Source organism: Anastrepha ludens, chromosome 4, assembly GCF_028408465.1.
Source record: "Anastrepha ludens isolate Willacy chromosome 4, idAnaLude1.1, whole genome shotgun sequence".
Lineage (NCBI taxonomy): Eukaryota > Metazoa > Arthropoda > Insecta > Diptera > Tephritidae > Anastrepha > Anastrepha ludens.
This window is the reverse complement of record NC_071500.1, coordinates 125,885,369-125,907,334: the sequence shown is the minus strand read 5'-3', so window position 1 is coordinate 125,907,334 and position 21,966 is coordinate 125,885,369. Positions and strand designations below refer to the sequence as shown.

General features: G+C 34.5%; 2 protein-coding genes across 2 annotated transcripts in view; both read left to right on the top strand.

The window, feature by feature from the left end:
• The window catches only part of LOC128861996 (uncharacterized), a 147,590-nt gene that overhangs the window by 113,260 nt on the left and 12,364 nt on the right, over window positions 1-21,966 (top strand). The window contains 5 exon segments of the mRNA XM_054100368.1: window positions 140-721; window positions 10,644-10,738; window positions 16,091-18,145; window positions 19,860-20,211; window positions 20,214-21,514. Coding sequence (XP_053956343.1) covers window positions 140-721; window positions 10,644-10,738; window positions 16,091-18,145; window positions 19,860-20,211; window positions 20,214-21,514 — 4,385 coding nt within the window.
• Window positions 11-9,826, top strand: LOC128861076 (uncharacterized). Its single transcript, XM_054098963.1, has 2 exons — window positions 11-721; window positions 9,776-9,826. The coding sequence occupies exons 1-2, from the start codon at window positions 247-249 to the stop codon at window positions 9,811-9,813; spliced, it is 513 nt and encodes a 170-aa protein (XP_053954938.1). The 5' UTR covers window positions 11-246; the 3' UTR covers window positions 9,814-9,826.

Below are 21,966 nucleotides of genomic sequence, written 5' to 3'. Positions count from 1 at the left end.
CTTAAAACAAACTTTTTCGTTTTCGCATTTTTTATTTTTTTCATTTTTGTAATGGCTTGAAAATACATACATACATACACACACACATCACCAAAACAACAAAAACCTGAAAAATATCAAACGCACTCACCACTTGTAGTCACGTACAAAAAGTCGCCAGTACGCACGTCGCAAAGCGACAATGCCGTCCACGGTTCTAGCAATAGCAATAATAACAACAACAACAGCACCAACAATCACGCTTGTATGTCGCTTAGCGCAAACGCGGCCACAAAAGCTAGTGCTACCGAGCTAAATACAAACTCCGAACACTCTGCTTCTAATATTACCACTACAGTCACACCAACAGTCATAGTCGCAGCGAAAGCACCGCCACCACAATCGCCTCCAGCTATGCAGCCGCCTATGCAGCTACCAGCCAACAGTCCCCGATCACATGCCTCTGTGACATTTCAAATGCCTTCATACGGCAGAACTCCAGCGAACATCCGCAGCACGGCGATGGCCACCAGCGGCGCGAGTGGGATCGTCAGCGGAAACAGCAGCAACAGCAGCAGCACTACGACGCCGACACGTGGACGATCACAACTGCTCGACCGTGGCACACTGAAGAATCCTACGCCGCCGCCACGTCCACCACCGCCTTTCAAAGCGGCACCGCCGCCCTTGCAGAAACGCATGGTGGCCACAGTTTCGCCGACGAAAGTCGAGCGGGTCCAAAGTAAGAAATAACTAATTATCATTTACACTCAAACTCATTTCATACTCATACTTATGCTCATTGGCACATAGCTGATGTCACATACATGCATACATACATACATACATTTTCAATACTTTCACATTTTATTTATTCGTACAATTACACTTCTTGGTCTATTTATTGATATTGTATGTGTGTGGACTCTTCACATGTAAGTCAAGTTAAAACGAAATATAAAAAGAAAAGTTGGGCATTTTATCCCCCAAGTAAAAGGGTATCACGGTCTCAATTCAGTTAAAAAAAACACTTATTAAGTTAGAATAGCAGACTTCACATTTCGAAAGTTAAGTATTTCATTATATTATGAAAGTCCCTGTGGACTTACAATCATGCACTGCGCCAGGGCAGCGATGTATGTGACTGCCCTTCAGTTCAGGCTTCGCACTTCACATAACGCATGAAATAATAGAAAAAACATTTCTAATGACGGTTGCTACCCGGCAGGCAATAGCAAACCTCCGAGTGCTCTTCTGTCATGAAAAAGTTGCACATAAAATACTAACTACCATTCGGAGGCGGCATAAAACTATAGTTTGATCCATAGGTCGATAGAAGAGTATCAAACCGCATACCGCAATTGGTTATGTTGATGCTGGCAAACCAGAAAATAGAAAGAAAAAGTGGTTTCTAAGCAAACAAATATTTGAACAGAAATCAAGGCCTGTTCAACAGCTAATTCGGTAAAATTCACTCAGAGCCAAGTAGCCAAGTAGCGTATCGCGATTTGAGCAACTTTGCCTTTCTCTCAACGGAGGTGAATAAAATATTTTCCAGGACATTCGAACTCTTTATTAGCTGATTTAAATTTGGTATTTACAAAACTTACCAGATATTCCAAAATTTTTTTGGCTTGCATGTATAGAGTAACATCGGGTTTTGTGGGCTATTCGGGTAATGTGGTCAACGTCTGTATTTTTCATAATAACGAACATTTTTTTTTTTTTTTTTTTTTTTATTACAAACATAATATAGATACAATATAAAATACATAACAATGTTTGTTGGCACTGCAACTAGTTACAGATAAACTAACGAGCAGTACAATTTTGGTAACATAAATAAAATTTTGTGAAGAGATTTTCATAGTCCCTTCCTTAAGTTAACAGCCATCATGCCAGATCATGTGGTTTAATTCGATGCAGTCGTCGAGTTAGGCCTGAGGTGTTGAGCAGATTGCTAGCTTCCTCGTTCACGTGCCTTTGAAGCCTATGGGAGTGGGCTTCTGCTTGTTTTTTAATTTCTTCAGCGACCGTAGGGATATTAAGGTCACGATGAATATCCTTATTGCGAACGAACCAAGGTGCGTTGAGAATATCTCGAAGGATTTTATTCTGGAGTCGTTGAAGTATATTTATATTACTTTGACTGGCGCAACCCCATAATTGCGCGCCATAGGACCACACTGGTTTTATAATTTGTTTATATATCGCTATTTTGTTATATATGGATAGCTTTGATCTTCGTCCAATTAGCCATTTAATTTGTATTACCTTCAGATGGATTTCATGCCGTTTAAGTTTTATATGCTCCTTCCATCGAAGCTTAGCATCAAGCGTCATGCCAAGGTATTTTGCAGTGTTTGCATGTGGTATTGCGGCACCTAGCAGCATTATTGGATAATGATTCACTTTTTTGTTGGTGAAGTTTACATGTATTGACTTGGTATTGTTCAATTTTATGCGCCAAGTTTTCGTCCATTCTTCAATAGCGTTTGTTGCAATTTGAAGTTTGGTTGCAGCTTCTTCAGCACTTTTTCCAATTGCTAGGATGGCAGTGTCGTCGGCGAAAGTGGCGATCAAGCTATTCGAGGGTATCGGCAAGTCTCTGGTGTATAAAAGGTATAAGAGCGGACCAAGAATGCTTCCTTGCGGCACACCAGCATTTATTTCTTCAAGGTCAGAGTATTCATTTCCTTGTTTAACGCGAAAGTAGCGTTCACTCAGATACGACTTTAGGAGGGCGCAGAAACCGCTTGGAAGGCAGGTATTTAGTTTGTTATTTAAACCGTCATGCCAAACCTTGTCGAAAGCTTGTGCGACGTCCAAGAATACTGCTGAACACACGTTATTCTGTTCAAAAGAGTTTTCAATTTCGGCTGTGATTCTATGCACCTGATCGATGGTTGAGTGCTTACACCGAAAGCCAAATTGATGCGAAGGTAACAAATCTTTAGAGTCGATAATTGGCGTCAACCGATTGAGGATGAGCTTTTCAAATAGCTTACCAATTTGAGGCAGCAACGAGATTGGTCTGTACGAGGAAACAAGATGTAGATCTTTTCCCGGTTTCGGAATCATTATCATTTCCGCAACTTTCCACAGGGTTGGAACATAGTGAAGCTGAATTGAATGATTAAATAACTTTACTAATTTAACCAAACTTATGTAGGGTAACTTTTTTAAAACCTCAGCTGTAATTAAATCGAATCCGGGCGCTTTTTTATCTTTTAGTTGTTTTATTTCCCTTTTGAGTTCTTTTATAGTAATGAATGAAATAGGAGTGTTTTCATCTACAGTATGAGTATACAAATTGTCAGATTGATTTTCGTTGGGTTGGAAAGTTTCTGTTAAGTGTTTTGCAAAAGCTACTGCCTTGTCTTTGTCACTTTTTGCCCATGTATTATTATCTCTTTTGATTGGAGGAACATGACAATTTGGTCTTTTCAAATATTTGGTACACTTCCAAAGTGAGTAGTCACCTTTTTTATCAGATCTCAAGCTTGAAAGGTATTGATTTATTGATTCATTTTTAATACAATTTATTTCATTATTTAATTCTTGTGATGCTTTGTTGAGCTTGGTTTTGTCACTAGGGGAACGAGTATGTTGCCATTTTCGCCGTAATTTTCTTTTGTTTGTGATGAGCTGCTTAATTTCTTTGGGGTAGTTAGCTCCATTTGTTACCCTTTTGAAATTGGGTGTACTCATCCAGGCAGCTTTCTGGATTTCTTGGACAAACCTTTGGACTTCTTCTTCTAGTTGATCTTTGGTGGTTACTAAGAAGTCATTTTGTTGAATGTTTTGAAGAATTTTTGCAAAGGATTTCCAGTCAGTATTTTTATTATTGAGCGTCGGTTTACTTTCTTTCTCGATTATTGTTTCACTGATAGTTAAGAATATTGGTGAATGATCAGAATTGAGATCAGAACCTTCGGCTATTTGAATAAAGTTCGTTGACAGTTTTTTTACAATGAAAAAGTCGATCAGGTCCGGAGTTTTATTGACATCAGTTGGCCAATATGTTGGTTTCGCCGTAGAAATGAAGTCACATCCAGTTTCTCGCGCTGCTTTGTACAACTCACGTCCTTTCACTGTGGTTAAACGTGATCCCCAATAAACATTTTTTGCGTTAAAATCTCCACCAATTACGAACTTAAATTTGTGCATGTTGATGAGTTTCTTGTATTCTTCTGAAGATATATTGTATCTTGGTGGACAATATATGGCAGTGATTGAAAGTGGTTGGTTTTTTGTTTGGATTGTTACAGTTGTGGCTTGGAATATTTCTGTACTTAAATTGAAATCTTCGTACTGCTCAATATTTTTCTTAATAATTACGGCACTACCACCCCTTGGACAGTTGCTTGGGTGTGTAGTGTGGTAGATATTATAATGCTTGAATTCAATAATATAATTCAATAATAACGAACATGTACTAGAAAGATTGCTTATGGACCTCAAAATTCATATGGCGGATGTTTTACGCTGATCGCCTTTTGAATTGGACCCTTTACTGATGAGCAGTTGATCAAAATATTTTGTGAAGTGGAGTTCACATGTTTTTCAGTGGCGTGTAATATTAATGGTATTTTTAAGCAAGTGATTATTTTTAGAGTGTGAAAGTTCAGATATTCTGCATTATAATACTTTTTTCTTGTAAGTGGTAAAGTGGCTTATGTGGGCTAGTCAGTGTCTATTTTCCTAATTCTCGCTAATTTTCTTGTGTTGTATTTCCCAATTATACATATTTAGACATGCCAAAAATGGGGAAATAAGGAAATGGGACTCCGGTATGATAAAAAAGCCATTGTAGCTGTTAGGAATGAGAAGGTGGGCACACTTTTTGCATCAAAGACTTTTGATGTGCCGCTTTTTACATTGCAAAGAATGGCAAGGAGTAATGCATCCCCTAGCCTGCTTTTAAAACCCCCACTTGGGCGTAAGCCAATACTAAACGAAGTAACAGAAAAAGACCTTGTAAAATATACATTAGAAATGGAGTCAAGACTTTGCGGCCACACAAGACACGATATTCGTTCCCTGGCGTTTCAATTGGCGGAAAGAAATAATAGGCCAAACAAACCTTGTGACGAAACCGCAACCTTAGATCATATTCTACAATCTTGTCGAAATCTACACACCTCCAGACAACAATTCTTTGGATCCTCTCCTGCACTGGATTTTCTTAAAGAGCCATCTGCAAGCAATATACTGACTGTCTACAAATTTCTAAAAGCCAACGACTTGTTAAGACGGATCTAACATGTACCTTTGTTTATTTTATTTAGTTATAAGCTTGTAAATATGATAATTACTTAACGTTAGACCTTATTTAAAGTACATTTACATTTTTTGTTATCTGACAGCCGATGGCCCATCCTGCTAGTGCTGCTGCCTTCTTATATTTGTATAACTTGTTATTATACAAATTTAATAATAATAATAATAATAATAAATTTTCAGTTCTTTAGTAACGTGCAGGGAAAGGTTGGCTGTATGGATTCCTGCGCAGGCACAAACAATGAGTTTAGTTTTCTCTCTCCAATAGGAATGTCTGTTAATATAGCAATGGGTTTCATAAAAGTAAATGTAAAAATGTTTTTAGATTTACTTAAGCAAAAGTATGAGAAACACAAATTTCCACCAACTGCTATTCAGAATGTGGATTTATATTTAACTATGTTTAATAATTTTTTTTTTTTTCAAATAGTCGTTAATTAAAATTAAAAAAATATATGAATAAATTCATTGACTTATTATTACCCAAATACCCTGGGCCACATTAACCGCCATTTTTCTTTTCATCAACTTTTTCTCTATTATCAGACGAAAGCGATTTTATTAGGATATATTTTGCAATAAAATATAAAGCAAATTAAGTACCTGTTAGAAAGAAAAAATATCGCTTTTCCATCACGATTCTTTTGGCATAAATTAATATCAAGGTAAAATGGAGCCCACAATACCTAACTTTACTCACTTATACATACACCATTTATCACAAATAAAAAAAAATAATGAAAACCTGAGACACCTTATTTCTTCAAACTAAAAATATAAACATATATTTTTTTTGGATTTGGCTGATATTCAAAAAATTTAGAGTAAATAAAGTATATTTGTACATATATGCGCGTTATTTATCACAAATAAACTGTTTTTTTTTGTTTTTCAAAACTAAAAAATATTTAAAAATCTTAAGGTAGTATTAAATTTGAAAACTATATTTTTTTCACATACGCAGATATTCAATAAATTTTAAATCATAAAAAAATTTCATGTGCAGACATCATTTATTACCATTAAATAGTCTTCTCAAAAATCAGAAAATATTAAAAACAAATTTAAGCTAATACGAAAAACTAAAAAATATTATTTTTACAAAAATTAGCCAATAATCAAGAACAATTTAACAAAAATCTTTGAATACATATACACGTCCAGACATAATTTATAGCAAATATATATATTTTTCCAAAATTTTTTATATTTAAAGAATTTAAGTAACTGAAATTAACTAATAGTGAAAAATCAAAAGAATTTTTTTTATTAGAAAATATTAAAAATTAAGGTTTAGAAAAAATTACCAAAAACATATTTAACAAAAAATCTGTCAATATTCAAAATATTTTAAATAATAAAGAAGATTACAAGAAATTAGCTACTATACAAAAATCACATTAGAAAATAATAAGAATGTTTAAAGTATAAAAAAAAACGAAAAAATTCGCCGATATTCAAAATATTTTAAGTAATAAAAATATATAAAAATTTCTTTGACTTACATGTATACACACATTCATACATGCATACATACAATATTTATCACAAATAAAAGCACTTTCTCTGAGTTTTCTATTTTCTTAAGCAAACTAATAAGAGGGTTCAGACAGCAGCTTCTCGTCACTGTGCACTAATGACTACTAACCACTAAACATTTTTAAGCCATCAATATTCGTGCAAAACCGTACTAAATAAATAATTATAATGTCATTAATTTAATAACAACACAATTTTAGTATTCTAATAAAAAATGTGTATTCTAGAAAATTTATTTTAACAAAAAACCATTGCTTAAAATTAAAAGAAAAAAAACTTAAATTGAAAATATGTAATCCCGTGTCAAGGCAAATCTATTCTTACTAAGGAAATTTGCTTGGTTTGTAAAAAAATTAATTAAAATGAAATTTACTTTTGATAAAAAAAAATTATAAATTGGCATTTAATAAAATTAAAATTGGAAATTGCAAATTTTTAATCCTGTTTCTAATAAAAACTGTTTCTAATAATAAAAAAATTTACTATTTTACTAAAGGATATATTTTCAATAAACAAACTTTATATTTTTTTCAAAAATATTTTCAAATTGAAAAGAACGAATCCAGTTTGAAATACAATTTTGCTTTTAATTGAAACAAAAAATTTAAGAATTTTATTAAAAAAATTTCAAACTCAAAATTTTTAATACTGTTTCTAACAAAATTTATTTTTGAATGAAACCTTACTTATTTCAGTAAAGAGTTTAATTTATATATACTTTATTTTAAATAAAAACACTTTAATATTTTATTTAACAAACAATTTCCTTTTTAAGTAATCCAGGTTCCAATAAAAATTATAAAGAAAAAATTTACCTATTGAAAATAACGAATCCATTTTGTAATAAAATTTTGCTTTTAATAGAAAGTATTTAAAATTTTTCATTAAAAAACATTCAAACTGAAATTACTTAAACCTGTTCTAATAAAATATATTTTTATTAGGAAAAATTTGCTTTTTTAGTTAAAAAAAAATTAAAAAGTTTTGTTTTAAATAAATTTCAAAAAAATTTTATATAAATATTTTTAACATTTATTTACTAAGATAAGTGAATTTTCTCATTAAAAATAAATTTAGTTGTCATTAATTAAATTGTTATATTCTAATTTCATTAAATTTAATGTCTAAATTCTAATTTTCATTAAATTAAGTTTTTAAATTCTAACTTTCAACTCGGGCGAGCTTCTGAGGTTGACAAAATATCAGCTCTCGAATCTCGTGGGCTTTCTCACAGGTCACTATGCGCGAAGAATGCATTCTGTGAGGCTTGGAATTACCTCAAGTCCCTTTTGCGATGGATATATGGAGGAGGAGGTGGAATCATCTCAGCACCTACTCCTTAGCTGCCCTGTTCTGGCGGGGCTAAGATCCAGGCATCTCGGCTCTTACTTCTTTGCTGCGCCTGCTGATATAGCAGGCGTTGACTTTAAAAATCCGATGAATTTAATCAGTAGCACAAAGCGTCATCGTTCATAATCCACACACTCTAACCCACCCTCCTAACCATCCCAGCGCCACCTCTCCCCGCCCTCTCCCCGCATCCCATCGGTCTTCCTCTCTCACCTCACCTCCTTCATAATGGTATCACAAAGGACGAATCCGTTTTTTCCTCCTCCAAGCGTGCTCATTCCTCGGGCAACCATACCAACCTAATCTAACTTTCATTAAATTAAATTTTTAACTAAATTTTAACTAAAATTTTAAACAATTTATTTTCAATACAATTTATTCAAAAAAATTTTAATTGAAAGTAATTAATCTAATAAAAATATTTTAACATTTAAAACCACAAACAAAAGTTAGTAAAACATTTGTTTTTTTTTTTAATAGAAAACAATATTTAATTGTACTATTAAAAAAAATTCAAATTGGAAATATTTAGTCCTATTTCTAATAAAATTTTGTTTTTATTAAGAAAATTTGCTTATTTTTGTTAAAATAAATGTATAAACTTTTATTTCACGTAAATTTTACAAAAATATAATAAAAATTATAAAAGTATTACATTTTTTTAACAAATTTTATACCCAAATAAGTAAGATTTCTCATAAAATATATAATTTTGTTTTAAATAAATTTTAAAAAACTTGTATAACAAAAATAAAAATCATAAGATTTTGTTTTAAATAAATTTAAAATTTATTTGAAGAAAATTTTTTTTGAGAACAAATAACCGAATTTGCTATAAAATTTATTTTTACTAAGAAGACTTACTTATTTCGTTAAAATATTTGCTTATAATAAAATTTTTTCTGAATGAACAAAAATTATATTTTATTAAAAAAAAAAATTTGAATTGAAAATAATTAATCCAGTTAATTATAGCGTCGTTTTCATTAAAATAATTTATTTATTATAGTTAAAACGTTTTTTTAATATCATATAATAAATTTGAACAAAAAAATTTTAATAATTTAGTTCAAAAAAATTTTCAGATTGATATACTTCATCCTTTTCAAGAATATTTCTTTCAGTAAAAAAAATGTTTCCAATTTGAAAATATTTATTTTCTTCTGTTTCTAATAAAATATATTTGATTTCAAGAAAATTTTCCTATTTTAGCAAAAAAAATACTTTTAAAGAACTTTACTTTTTTTTCTAATCAAAAAACTGAATACTTGAATAAAAAATATCAAATTGAAAATACGTCGTTCTGTTTTTAATAAAATATATTTTAAACAAGAAAATATTCCTATTTTACCAAAAAAATACTTCTCAGAAACTTTTTTTCTAATAAAATTATGCACAAAAATATAAAAATTAAATTAAATTAAAAATATTTAATCTTTTTCGCGAGTATTTATGGCTAAAAATAATTCATTGTCTAACATTTCAATACCTAATACATACGTCACCAGTGGCACAGTGATCGGTCACTGCCGTCCGAATGCTGTCATTAAATTATTTAACAAAAAAATTAATTTCAAACTAACTTCAAATCTTCTAATTTCACTTATATGTATTTATATGTAAGTAATTCTAAATGCTTCATCGTGTGAAGTCCTTATTTAACAACTATTCTCAAGTAAGCAATCCATTTTTTCCCACTTACTAACGAGTGCTAAATTTTTTTAAAATATATTAAGTTTTTTATCGTTGTTGTTCTAAATGTTGTGAAACTGTATTAGTTCTTAAATTTTATGCTCAAGTTTTTAAGCCATTTCGCCCTTTTGATGTTTTTGAAAGTTAATAACCGACAACGAAATTATTTGCCTGCGGTTTGCGTTAGCTTTCAATGTAATGCATGCCACTTTATCATTTTACCCACTTCTGAGTGACTCGTAATTATTATACTTTATATATGAACAACTTTTTTTGAGCACATATTTTACATATTTAAAAACCAAGCTACACATATATTTTTTTGATTTTTATCTACCCTGGTTTGTTGATTTTTTATTACTATTCTATTTTGAATTTATTACTACAATTTTTTGTTTGCATATTTTTAGACCATCTACACAGATAATATAAAATTTAAGTTAATATTAAGTTTTTTCCACCTAAATTACAATCTGAAATATTTTTAAGTAGATGTTTACCCTCTAATTCCATATTTTATTTTTCCAATTTTTTTGAAATTTATAATTTTACTTATTTTTTTAATGATTTACATTTTTTTTACCTTTCTGCGTTCATCTTTAATTGTACGTAAATGCAAAACGCTGCTGCGCTAAATATTATTCCGCCGTTACAAATGAAATGCATACAATGTAAAAAAAATTAAAAATAAAAATTGAAAACCACGCACAAATGCAACTTTGAAAATAACGAAAATGTATTCATCCGTCTGTCGGCAAAACAAATTCGAACGAAATGTTAACTCACAACTCAAAATATAGTACAAGACAAGTCATCTTCACTGGGGGATCCATTGACGGAACCTGGCGAGTATGAGAATCTACCATTTCATGGTCTGCAAACGGCTCCTAATAAGGTACTTACATACAAACCTATATCTGATTATCATTCTATACAAACAACTAACAATTAGTCAACTATGATCACCACATCACATCACATCAATGGAATCACAGACTGTCTGAGCACAATCAGCACACACTCACATATACATGCAATAGGAATAAAACACACGCACACATACACCAAATTTGCATTACTCATTTGCATTCATATATACGCATATCGTATTTTGCGATTTTCCATTTATATTTCCATATATTTTGTTTCAATTTGCATTTGGCAGGATACTCTGTTGTATTATCGCCATTTTAGAAAATTTGTCTGCAGTAAAAATCAATTCTTTTGATTGCAAATATGGAAATTAAAAATTCTTTACTAAGTTTTATCGATGTAAACTGTTGCTTTATTTGGTATGCTAAAAATTGTAGATAGTTTGTCAATCAGGCAGAAAATTTATACAAAATTTCAGTACGAATATATGTTTGATTATGGAGCTATGAATAAAAAATTACCTCAATATTATTATTTGTTCTATTCTAAATTGAGTTTTCTGTAGAGAAATGTGTTTGTTGTAATGCATCTGTTTATATTTCGTATTTGTACATTGTTAGAATTCATTACTATTTGCTATTAAATTCACATTTTCACCATATTTCATATCATATTACACTTACCACATTTAAAGAGCAGAAAATCAAGAATTTGGTTTTATTAAAAAAACAAGAAAATAATTTGTTATTTTTGCCATTTTGATTGCGATTTTTTTTTTTTTTTTTAAACGTAAATTTTTTTCGAATTCAATTTATATTATCTTTTGAACTCCATTAGCATACTTTACGTTTTCTTAGTGGTTGAAAATACGTATTTATTTCGTATTTAATTTATTTTATCTCTTGTTTGTAAATACGTCGCTATGGCTAAGTAAGTTGTAATACTATCACTTTTTCTTATTTGAAATATATACCTGTAAGGGGCTCAAGCGCGTTAACTTTCTATCCAGATATATAAATATGTGCGTACTTATCCCAATTTCCACAATTTAAATTATTATTTGTCTTCATATTCCAATTGTTTTAATTTACTCTATGCTTTTTAAATTCTTTCTCTTTCTTTATAGTTAATTAAAATTATGTCCATTTTTTAGCTATTACTATTATTTACATAAATATTTATTTTAAATAGTCTATAAACCAAACCTTTTTACTCTACATAGGAAATGCCATTTATGCCAGTATGAAAAATATAGTCTATCCAATTTTTTTGTAATCTGTTTTATTTTCACATCCTAGAATTTTAGATATTTTAGGCTTTTCTCATTTCTATTTCACTTTCATTTATTTAAAATATTAAACTAAACTTTTATAGTGCAGCAAAGTTAATAAGTAGATTAAGAGTAACCAAATAGTATGATTGCGTACTAGACTAGGGTAGGCATACTAGAGTAGATAGTCATACTCTTACTGCATTATCAGGTATGGGTTAACGAAAGTGTAAATATCGAACATCCTTGAAGTTCCTATTCGCCTTTGCACGATTTTTTAGCTAAATAATAACTGAAAATAGAATAAGTTTTTGCAACTCACATACATTTATAAGGGCATTACATCTTGAGTACGCCTAACATTTAATTCGAATAAAGATCTTTCAAAAGACGCCCCCAAATGTTGTATTGAAATAAAGTAATCCGAAATGTAAAATCCACCAAGCAGTGGAACACTCGATTCATGAATGCCTAATTGTTGAGAATGTTGAGATATCGATGTTGAAGGTTGTTCAGCAACTCTTTGCCCCACAATATTCTCAATAGAACGACCAATCTAGAACTTCGCGACAGAACTAATTTCTAGAAATTATTTTAGCAACCTCTGAATTGTCAACTCATTCGGATGATTTATTCCACCAAAAAATCACAAATTTGGCGATATTTTGTTCTTGAAGTTCGACCATTTTCATAATAAATTTCAATAATTTGTATGCTTTTTTGTTCTAACTCGTGAAATTGTACACCAGTCTGTTATCAGTCTGATATCTTCAGAGATGATATAAAGTAAAGGTACTGTCTAGGAATCATTCACTACTGATATCTAGGCGTCACTTTTAAAAGATCCTAACTATATATGCATATATATAATTGGCGCTTACACCATTTTTGGGTTTTGGCCTAGCTCCTCCTCCTATTTGTGGTCTGCGTCTTGATGTGGTTCGACAAATGGAGGGACCTACAGTTTTAAGCCGACTCCGAACGGCAGATATTTTTTATGAGGAGCTTTTTCATGGCAGAAATACACTCGGAGGTTTGCCATTGCCTGCCGAGGGCGACCGCTATTAGAAAAACTTGTTCTATTATTTGATGTTCACGCACCGAGATTCGAACTTACGTTCTCTCCGGATTGCGAATGATAGTCACTCACCAACCCATTCGCCTACGGCGGCCTACCCTAACTAACTGTTATTAAATTACAGGGATTTTCCTAGACGTCGCGCATTTTTAGAAGATTTACGCGAAATTATTGTGAACATCATCAACATCAAAGTTGGTGTGACGATCTGGGTTGAACCTTGACTTCCCTTAATAACTTCGACAGAAGTTAGAGAATCTCGATCCTTTGCAGACGCCCCGCGACAAAACGATAGCGCATAAACATTTTGACCAGTTTCGACTATTTCTCTTGTTTTTTTTTTTTTTTTTTTGACTGCTCATTAGTTTTATCTTAAAGTAGAGCTCATCAACTAACAAAACTTATATAAATCCACTTTTAGAATTTTATAGAAAAACTGGAGCAACTTCACAATTTTTTCATCCCAATTCCACGTTTTAGTTTTTTAAAAATAAGAATTGCTAGATAGATTTTTGGTATGCATTTTCATACGGGTAAATCGAAAATCAGATGTTAAGTAAATCTACTAGAGCTTGCGAAATAGCGTAAATATAATAAGGAGGATTAGAAGACCACAACCCCATGCACTCTTTCATAGCTACACCAGTAACCAATTCTAGTTTACGAGATATCATTGTTGTTCAACCAAGTTTTTCTAACCTAACCTAGCTGCAAAAGAATTGTTTATTTAAAATAAAAATTTATTTGTAGTCAAATATGGTCAAATATCAATCACCAAAGTAAAGACGATTTTTCATGATAATAGCTATCGGCATGATTTTTTTACACAGCATAAAAGCCGTGCTGATGGTGATTTTTACATGTTTATCTAAAATAATCGCCCTTCGGAGAAGATTTATAATTGTAGGTTCCTCCATTTGAGGAACAACACCAAAACGTACACCACAAATAGGGCGGGGAGCTCGGCCAAACACCTAACGCGCCAATTATTTATTTTTTTATTTTATTTTATTTAAAAAAAGGATTTTGTTTTTGACTGTGACAGCAAATATTCGATATGTTATTTTAAACATTTAGCGGTTAGATTACATGTCAAATATCACGACATGTTTGGAATATTCAGGTTTTTCTGTAGTTTGTCAAAATTATAGGGTTGGGTGAAGGAATTGTAGGAGCCCAAGTATTTAAAAAAAATTTGAAAATTGTCTATGTTAACCTTATAGCTCGCTTTCCTAAATATAAAATGAAATATATAAAGAAATATTAAAGCTCTAAATAGAAGCCATCTTTTTACACCAATTTTTTAAGAAGCAATAAAGTATACATACTGATACATTTTCTTTAGAAATGTTAAATTTCTAGGAATATTGTCAAAGTTTAGGAAAAATTCAAGAAACAGCCCAAAGTAACTAAAAAATGTATTTAAAAATTTCTTAACCTTTTTTTTAATGAAAATTTTGAAATCTAAACAAAAATATATAATAATCCGAAAAATCTTTATTTGCAATTATCATAATTCAATTTTATTGAAAGAAAACGAGCGGCTTGAAACATATTAATGTGTAAAAAAAATTCTTGATAAAAAGTTCAATATTTCAAAAATAGCTCAAAATTTGTTATAAACTCTTGATCTCTAAAAGTTTCTCACTCAATCCTGCAGTTTTTTTAGATTACAAAAAATACTGGGGACTCATGCTGATCGGGGTATTTTTGATATTCTTTTACGTTTAGACTATCGGAATAGAATATTTACTGATCTATTGATTTTCGAAAGTTTTTGCACTTTTTACACTTCCTGATTCTTAGATTTCATAAGTATTATAATAAAAATTACAGGTAATCATAAAGTAGTAAGAGGAACGTTCCTATATAGTATTTTACAATATTCGTTTAGATAAAAATTCTGGATGAAAACGTGAAACAAATTCTAAACAGCCTAATTTCTTTGGGTCACAAGTCTCTATTTTCAAAATTCTGAAAAGGTAAACTAATGTAGAATTAATACTCTGGGATTTAAAATATTGTATGCCAATTTATTTCGGTCACAATTCCAAATTTTTTGAAGTACTGTAAAGAAAAAAAAATTATTTTATATTTCCAATGAAAAAATTAGTATTTATTAAAAACTCAGAAAAAAAGGAAAACTACTCGGAATTCCCCAATAACATATCGATGTGAAAATATTCAATTGAATCGTTTCTGAAATTATGACTAGTTTTATTAATAATGTTGCGCACTTCTTTTGATCATTCACATGATTCTCAGCGTTTTACAGTACAGAATTTTAACAGTCAGAATTATGGATAAAGAATTTTACACTAAAGTTTTATATTACAGTATTTCAACAGCCAGATTTATGAATACAGAATTTTATCAGGTAGAATTTTACATTACAGAATTTTAACAACCAGAATTATGAATACGAATTTTGAATAGGGAATAATGCACTATAATTTCGCACCTAACCCAACTCTAAGATTACTGATTTGCTTTTTGCAATATTTATTATTTCATTCGATTTTGTTTATATATCATTTGTAAGTATATAATGTGATTATATAATTAAGAAAAAAAATGTGTGCTTATTTTCCCTATTCAATTGCTTACGTTTCCCGTTTTTAATCAAACACTCATGTAGTTAACGTCTAGATGTTGTGTATCATTTGGGTCTTCTAACATTTTACTTACACAGACACACCAATATTTACGTTGTTTTGAAAATTTGTCACAAGTTGCGTTGTTTTTCAAAAATATTAGCTTTCCAACTAATTTTCAATTTATATGCTAACAAAAAATTGCGAAGAACAACAAAAAAAATACAGCAACTAAAAATTCATGTCATACTAATCCAAAGCAATTTTGCTATTTTTTCGCTCTCCCGCATGCAAACACGCATCGCTTCCCCGAATGAAATGCATAACGCAAACAACTAAAATTATGTAACCAACCAACTAAACCATCTACCACTAACCGCCCTTCGTACTTCGTGCTCTGAACCGTGCGTCTATTGGATCGCGCGCTCGCAGTTCTCTACGACTCTTACAAATTTTAATAACAACACCAATGTGGTGCGCGTCGCTCCACGACCCAAGAGACTCAATGGAAATATTGGCCAGCAACAGCACCAGCAGCAACAATACGAACAGGAGCAGTACGACCCACAATTTCAGTATCATCAACACCAACAACAACATCAACATCAACAGCAACAGCATCAGTACAACACCATGCAATATGTTGGGGGCGGGGGACGAGCGAATCAACAGCACCAGCAATCGCACACAATGAATTCCCACAACAAAGCGATGCTGCAGCATCACCAACAGCATATGTTGATTTCAGTAGCGGCGGATGGCGGCGAGAGTATCGGCGGCGGCATCGTTGGCACAGGCAACACCGCTTCTGGTGGCAACGGTTATATGAACGGCGGCATCGTTGGCACTGCACCCCATCAAATTACATACAATCTGAATAATTGCTTTCCGAAAAGTTACACCGAATATTATCATCAACAGCAGCAACAGAAGCAACAAAACTCAGTCTCGAATAACACTTCCAATGCTCAGCTGTTGAATGCCATTGAACATGACTACCCTACGTACGCAGTGGTGGAGCGCAACACAACGAATACTTCCGGTTTTGATGTGGTTGGTGCAGACGCCACCGGTACACGTGCTTGCCCACCGCCCACTGCATCAGCCAGCACGAACCCTTTTTTGGCCATAAGTAATTTTAAAAAATATGACACTAACAGCAGCCCAGCCGATAATGCCTATCAACCGCATATATTGGACGTCGGCGGCACTGGCTCAATGCAACGCAGCGGTAAACGCAAGTCGATATTGGATGGCAAAATGGAGGAAAAGAAGTTCTATTCGCTAAAATTTAACGCCGTTGGTGGTAAGAACAAAGCGCCTCATTCAGCGCATAAGCCGCCGGCGAGTGGAATGCTAAATGCGTCGATGATATTCCCCGGCAGCAATAGCAACAAGTGTAAGCGACATCATTCTTTTGCTGGTGGTAGCATTGGCGATATTGACTCCGCTGGCCCAGGCGCCCAACATTCCGCACATCACATTAAATCATCGGCATTGATGCGCTTCTACGATCCGCCTGCGTATGAGAATTTGGCCGCCGATAGCGCAGCCGCTGTACAGGTGCACGAGTGTGCCGTAGAGGCGCATCCATCGCCAGCTGCTGGTGGTATGAGTGGCACGGCCACCATATTGCTACATCCGCAGCCCACAGCTAGTGGCAGCGGCGCGAACGGCACTAGCACGCAAGCTGGACAAACGGGCCACAAGAAAAAACATCACCATCGCCAACACCAGCAGAAGGATGATTTCAATTTGATTGAGCCAGAGCGATTGAGCATCTACCGCAGCGATTCGGGAATTTCGAATAGCTCATATGAATGTGTTACGCCTGTGCCACCACCGCCGGGCAGCACGCGCACAACGTCCCTACTAAACGGCACGCCGCCACCCAAAACGCCCAAGAGCTCAAAGCTATCAAAACACAGCATGTCCGGCGGGGGGGGCACAAGTAGCACAGGTCACATCAACGTCATTAATTACAAAAAGTCCACGCGTCCGCCCAGCGGCAGTAAGAGCAACATGGCAAATGTTGCGGCCAACGGCACATCGTTGCCTGTTTATATGAATGTTGATGGTCAGCCCACAGCGCAATATGAACGCTCCTGTTCGCCGAGCTCCACTTTGGTCAATTCGTCGTATGAATCTGCTTCGTCTTCACAAAATGACGGTCATGGCGGTCCCGGCTCGACCGATCCCACATCGTTATCCTCCTGCAACTCGCTATACAGTAGTGGGACCGGCACACTAATTGGCGTGAATCCGCTCATGAAGACGGGTATGGGCATGACGGCCTCTCGTTGCGGTTTGCATCAGAAACCTGCAGAAATCACGACACCCGAGGAGTACGAACAGTATCAGCTGGGCCACCACCGACATTCTGCCTCATCGCTGAGCGTTGCCAGCACGGTGAGTGCGAGTGGAACACGGCGATGCAAAAAACAGCAATCGGCACTAGCGTCAGCGGGATCCGTGACAGGAATTGAGGTTTGTAGCTAAATTTGTACTAATGCTTAAGCTTTTACTGCCCTATAAATACACACACAATAGTAACAAATTTCATATTTTAATAAGAATATTTATTCAGTTATTATGGTTTTTCGTTAGCGATTTGGCCAAACAAGCACGGAGTGGTAATAAAAAAATGAGGTGAAGACTGGATAGATAGTAATAGTAAGACGTGTAAAGCATATAAAATAGTCATTTCATGGATAGTGGGACGTATACGTTCCACGTAATTGGATATAATATATATAATATTTAATATGTATACATTAAAGTTTACCGGGTCATTAAACTCATATCTGAGTTTCTTTTTTCATTGACTTCAAACGAAGTTTTTTTTGCTGCAGTAAAATAACTATTCTCAATGCACTCAGCTTCACTTAAACAGAACCTGGTTAGGCTTTTCAATTTTTAAAAATAATTTCTTGTGGATGCATCCCAGTTCATGTTAAGGTTGGTAAATTTAGAAGTATTCGATTTTAAATTCAAATAAAACAATAAAAATTCAAATTGATTTGGCAGTCTTTATTATTTTTGTGTAGAACCATTCATGGCATTCGTTTTGAAAGATAATCCCGTAACGGTGCCGTAATTCGGCCATCTGTAAACACCAATTTTCAATGACTCGCTGGAGGACTTCGGTCGGTATCTAGTGAATAATTTTAGAAATGTCAACTTCCAAAGCCTCAATCGAAGCTCGTGCATCCACAAAGCATTTAGATTTTACATAACCCCAAAAATTAAAGTCCAAAGGTGAGATATCATACGAGACGAGAAATAAATTGCTCCCCGAAACGAATACACAGTGAATCCGCTGTTTCACGGGCGGTATGACAAATACCCGCAATGACCGTCTTGTTGGAATCACAGACCAAATATTGTGGAGAGCATGGGCTTCAATTTCCGGCATCAAAAAGTTGTTTATAATGGCGCGATAGCTTTCGCTATTCACTCTTACATTGGCACCAGCCTCGTCTTTGTATAAATATGGGTCGATGGCTCCTCCAGCTCATAAGCAGCACTCATATAATTAAGTCACTTCATCTTTTTAGAATGCTCACAATATTTTTCATGCAAAATTTTGTTCGAACAAATTATTAACATATTGTAATTAACTTGTGATTTTAACATTATAAGACTAAAATTGAATGGGCTAAAAACTGCGTACCTAGACATTTTCTCTAAATTGTGATTAAAAATTTGGAGGTACATTTTTCGAAACCGATTAAATTTTTGTGACTTTTGTATCAAATTTAGAACTTTGACTTATAATATTTTTGTTATACTATGATTTGTGTTTTTATAAAAAATTAACGAAAAAAATGTTGCATCAAAAATATTGCAGATATTATGGAAAGGTGAAGGACTTAATTGTGTGAGGACAAGTGTAACTGCTTAGTTGGGAATATTTATGCTATATAATTTTATAATTTTATTAATTTTTTCATGTAGCGTTTATTTAATTGATTTATTTTATGTTTTTCATTTCATATTTCATTAATTTGCTTGCGCAAACTCCCAACGTCACCTCTTTCATGGTTATTAAATTCCCTCATTCGCCTCTAAAACACACGTACACGTGCATGTCGCATGCAACAATTAACCTGGCGATAATGATCCTGCTTACAACAACAATAACCCCGTAAACTAATTAACTAATAGCATTTTGCAATTGGCATCACTAATCCATTTCTAGCAAGTGAATGCGTCACAACAGCGGTCACCTGCGCTGCCAACGCCGCCGCCACCTCCAGCCGCAGCCTCAATGCCCATGCCAATAGCAAGAAACTACGACGAAAAACTATCAGCGACCCCTACGCACATATCCGGTACATCACCTATGGCATCGGTCGCTACAACAACACCACCAACAACAACGGTGTTACCAGTGACCAAACACACGCCGACGATTATCGCGCCCAATGTACGAGTAGCGCGCCCAAGGCAACAGCAGCATACCAACAGCAAGTTAAATCACAACAACAGCATAACAACAACAATAGTCGCGGACATCAGCAACAGCATCAGCACTATCAACAATCGCTGCTAATCTCGCGAAAAACGTGCGGCAGCAATAACAACGACGCGAATGTTGATGTCGACCACAACAACAAGGACATGGCAATGCAGCAGCTCAGATTAGTACCGTTAGGTGGTGATGCCGTCGAAGCGGATATTGTTGCTGCAGCCACCAAGAAAATTTCTACCACAGCAGAGCATATGGACGATAATGTTGCAGGTGGCGTTGAAGCTACCACCAATTTAATGTTGCCACATGTGGCAGTTGATGAAAGTGCAACAACAGCACAACTGACTTCTAATGGTGATTATCTGGCGCGCAGACCAGTCAAGCTGCCACTCCGCAAATATCACAGCTTCCACTTTCAGCCATCGCAAACCGTAGCTGGCACTTTGCGTCACTGTAAATTACAGCAATTACGCATGCAAATGCAACACAAGCAACAACAACAACCATACAGTTTCCAAGCAGATATTTTAGTGCACGAGCCACTCCGCCAAGTACGCTCCGCGCAAGCCGAGTCAGGTGCAGCGCTCCCAGTCAAACGCTACGCCATCGAAGGAGGACCGCTCGTTTTTCGGCCGCTTTCATGGCATGAGCAGCGCACTTTCAAACCAATTTCCTCTCCAGTGGACGTTGGCGCAGCAAAAGTAGAGGGGCGGTCTGTAACCGCAAAAATACCAACCAAAATGACTGAGAAAAAGACCCAAAACCGCACAGCAGCGCAAGCGGAGGCAGAGGCAGAGGAAGAAGAAAAATCTGAAATGAGCGAAGAACTTGCGGAAGAAATCAAACAAATTACCAGAAGTGCGCAATTACCACATGTGAGCCTTAATCCCGCAGCCTCACTGGAGGCCTTGGAGGCGCTCACCAAACATCATCCCGAGCTAATTTATGCCACTAAACCAGGCACTCGGCATAACTTACACAAACAACTTGCATTACCAGACCAGTGGGCACAACAGTTAATCGACGAAAATCAACCAACCACAGGCAGTCCGTCGAAAGACTATGCCGCAGAGGAGAGCGAGAGTGCAACAAAAGTAAAAGAAACCGAAACAAAGGCCACGATTGAGAACGAGAATGATGATGGTGGCGATGATAATGAAGATGACGAAGACCAGGGCTACTCCTTTTGCGAGGACTACGACGAAGACGACGATGAGCTGGAAATTCCGGCAGTGCAAAGCTCGCAAAATGCGAACCCAAACATTGACGCCAGTGTTGGTGAGCAGCGAACGACCGCGGAAGCAGAGTCGCCGCGTGTGGTGCTCTCAGCTGGTCGTAATGGCGGTAATGTGAAGTACATGCTGCGGCAAAGCTATCGCGAAGTGCATATTTAGATGCCACCAGAAGTGGCGTCACTCGCATGTGCTTGTGGATGTACCGCTGAAGCCGCCTTTGGTTTAGCGGCACTTTTATTGCCAATCATTTTTCCTAAAATTGCCGACACAAAATTCAAATGAAATTTCAACTGCACAGCGTCCACTGATTGTAGCCTCAAATTTATACTCGCATGTAAGCATTATTTCCTTTTGAGTGTGCAGCAGCAACAATAACAACAAAAAATTCACAGCCCCAGCAATAAGCAGAATGGCCTGAATCAAGTGTAAATAAATAAAAGACCTAAAAAACAAAACAAAAAAAAACAACCACCCTACTAATAAATAATTCCAACTAATTTAAGTCAGCCGCGCCTTGCCATGACGGCGCAAACAAGCGCTCAGAATATAAGTTCAGTAAGTAAGTACGTGAAATTAGCTGTAGGTATTTATAAATTCCA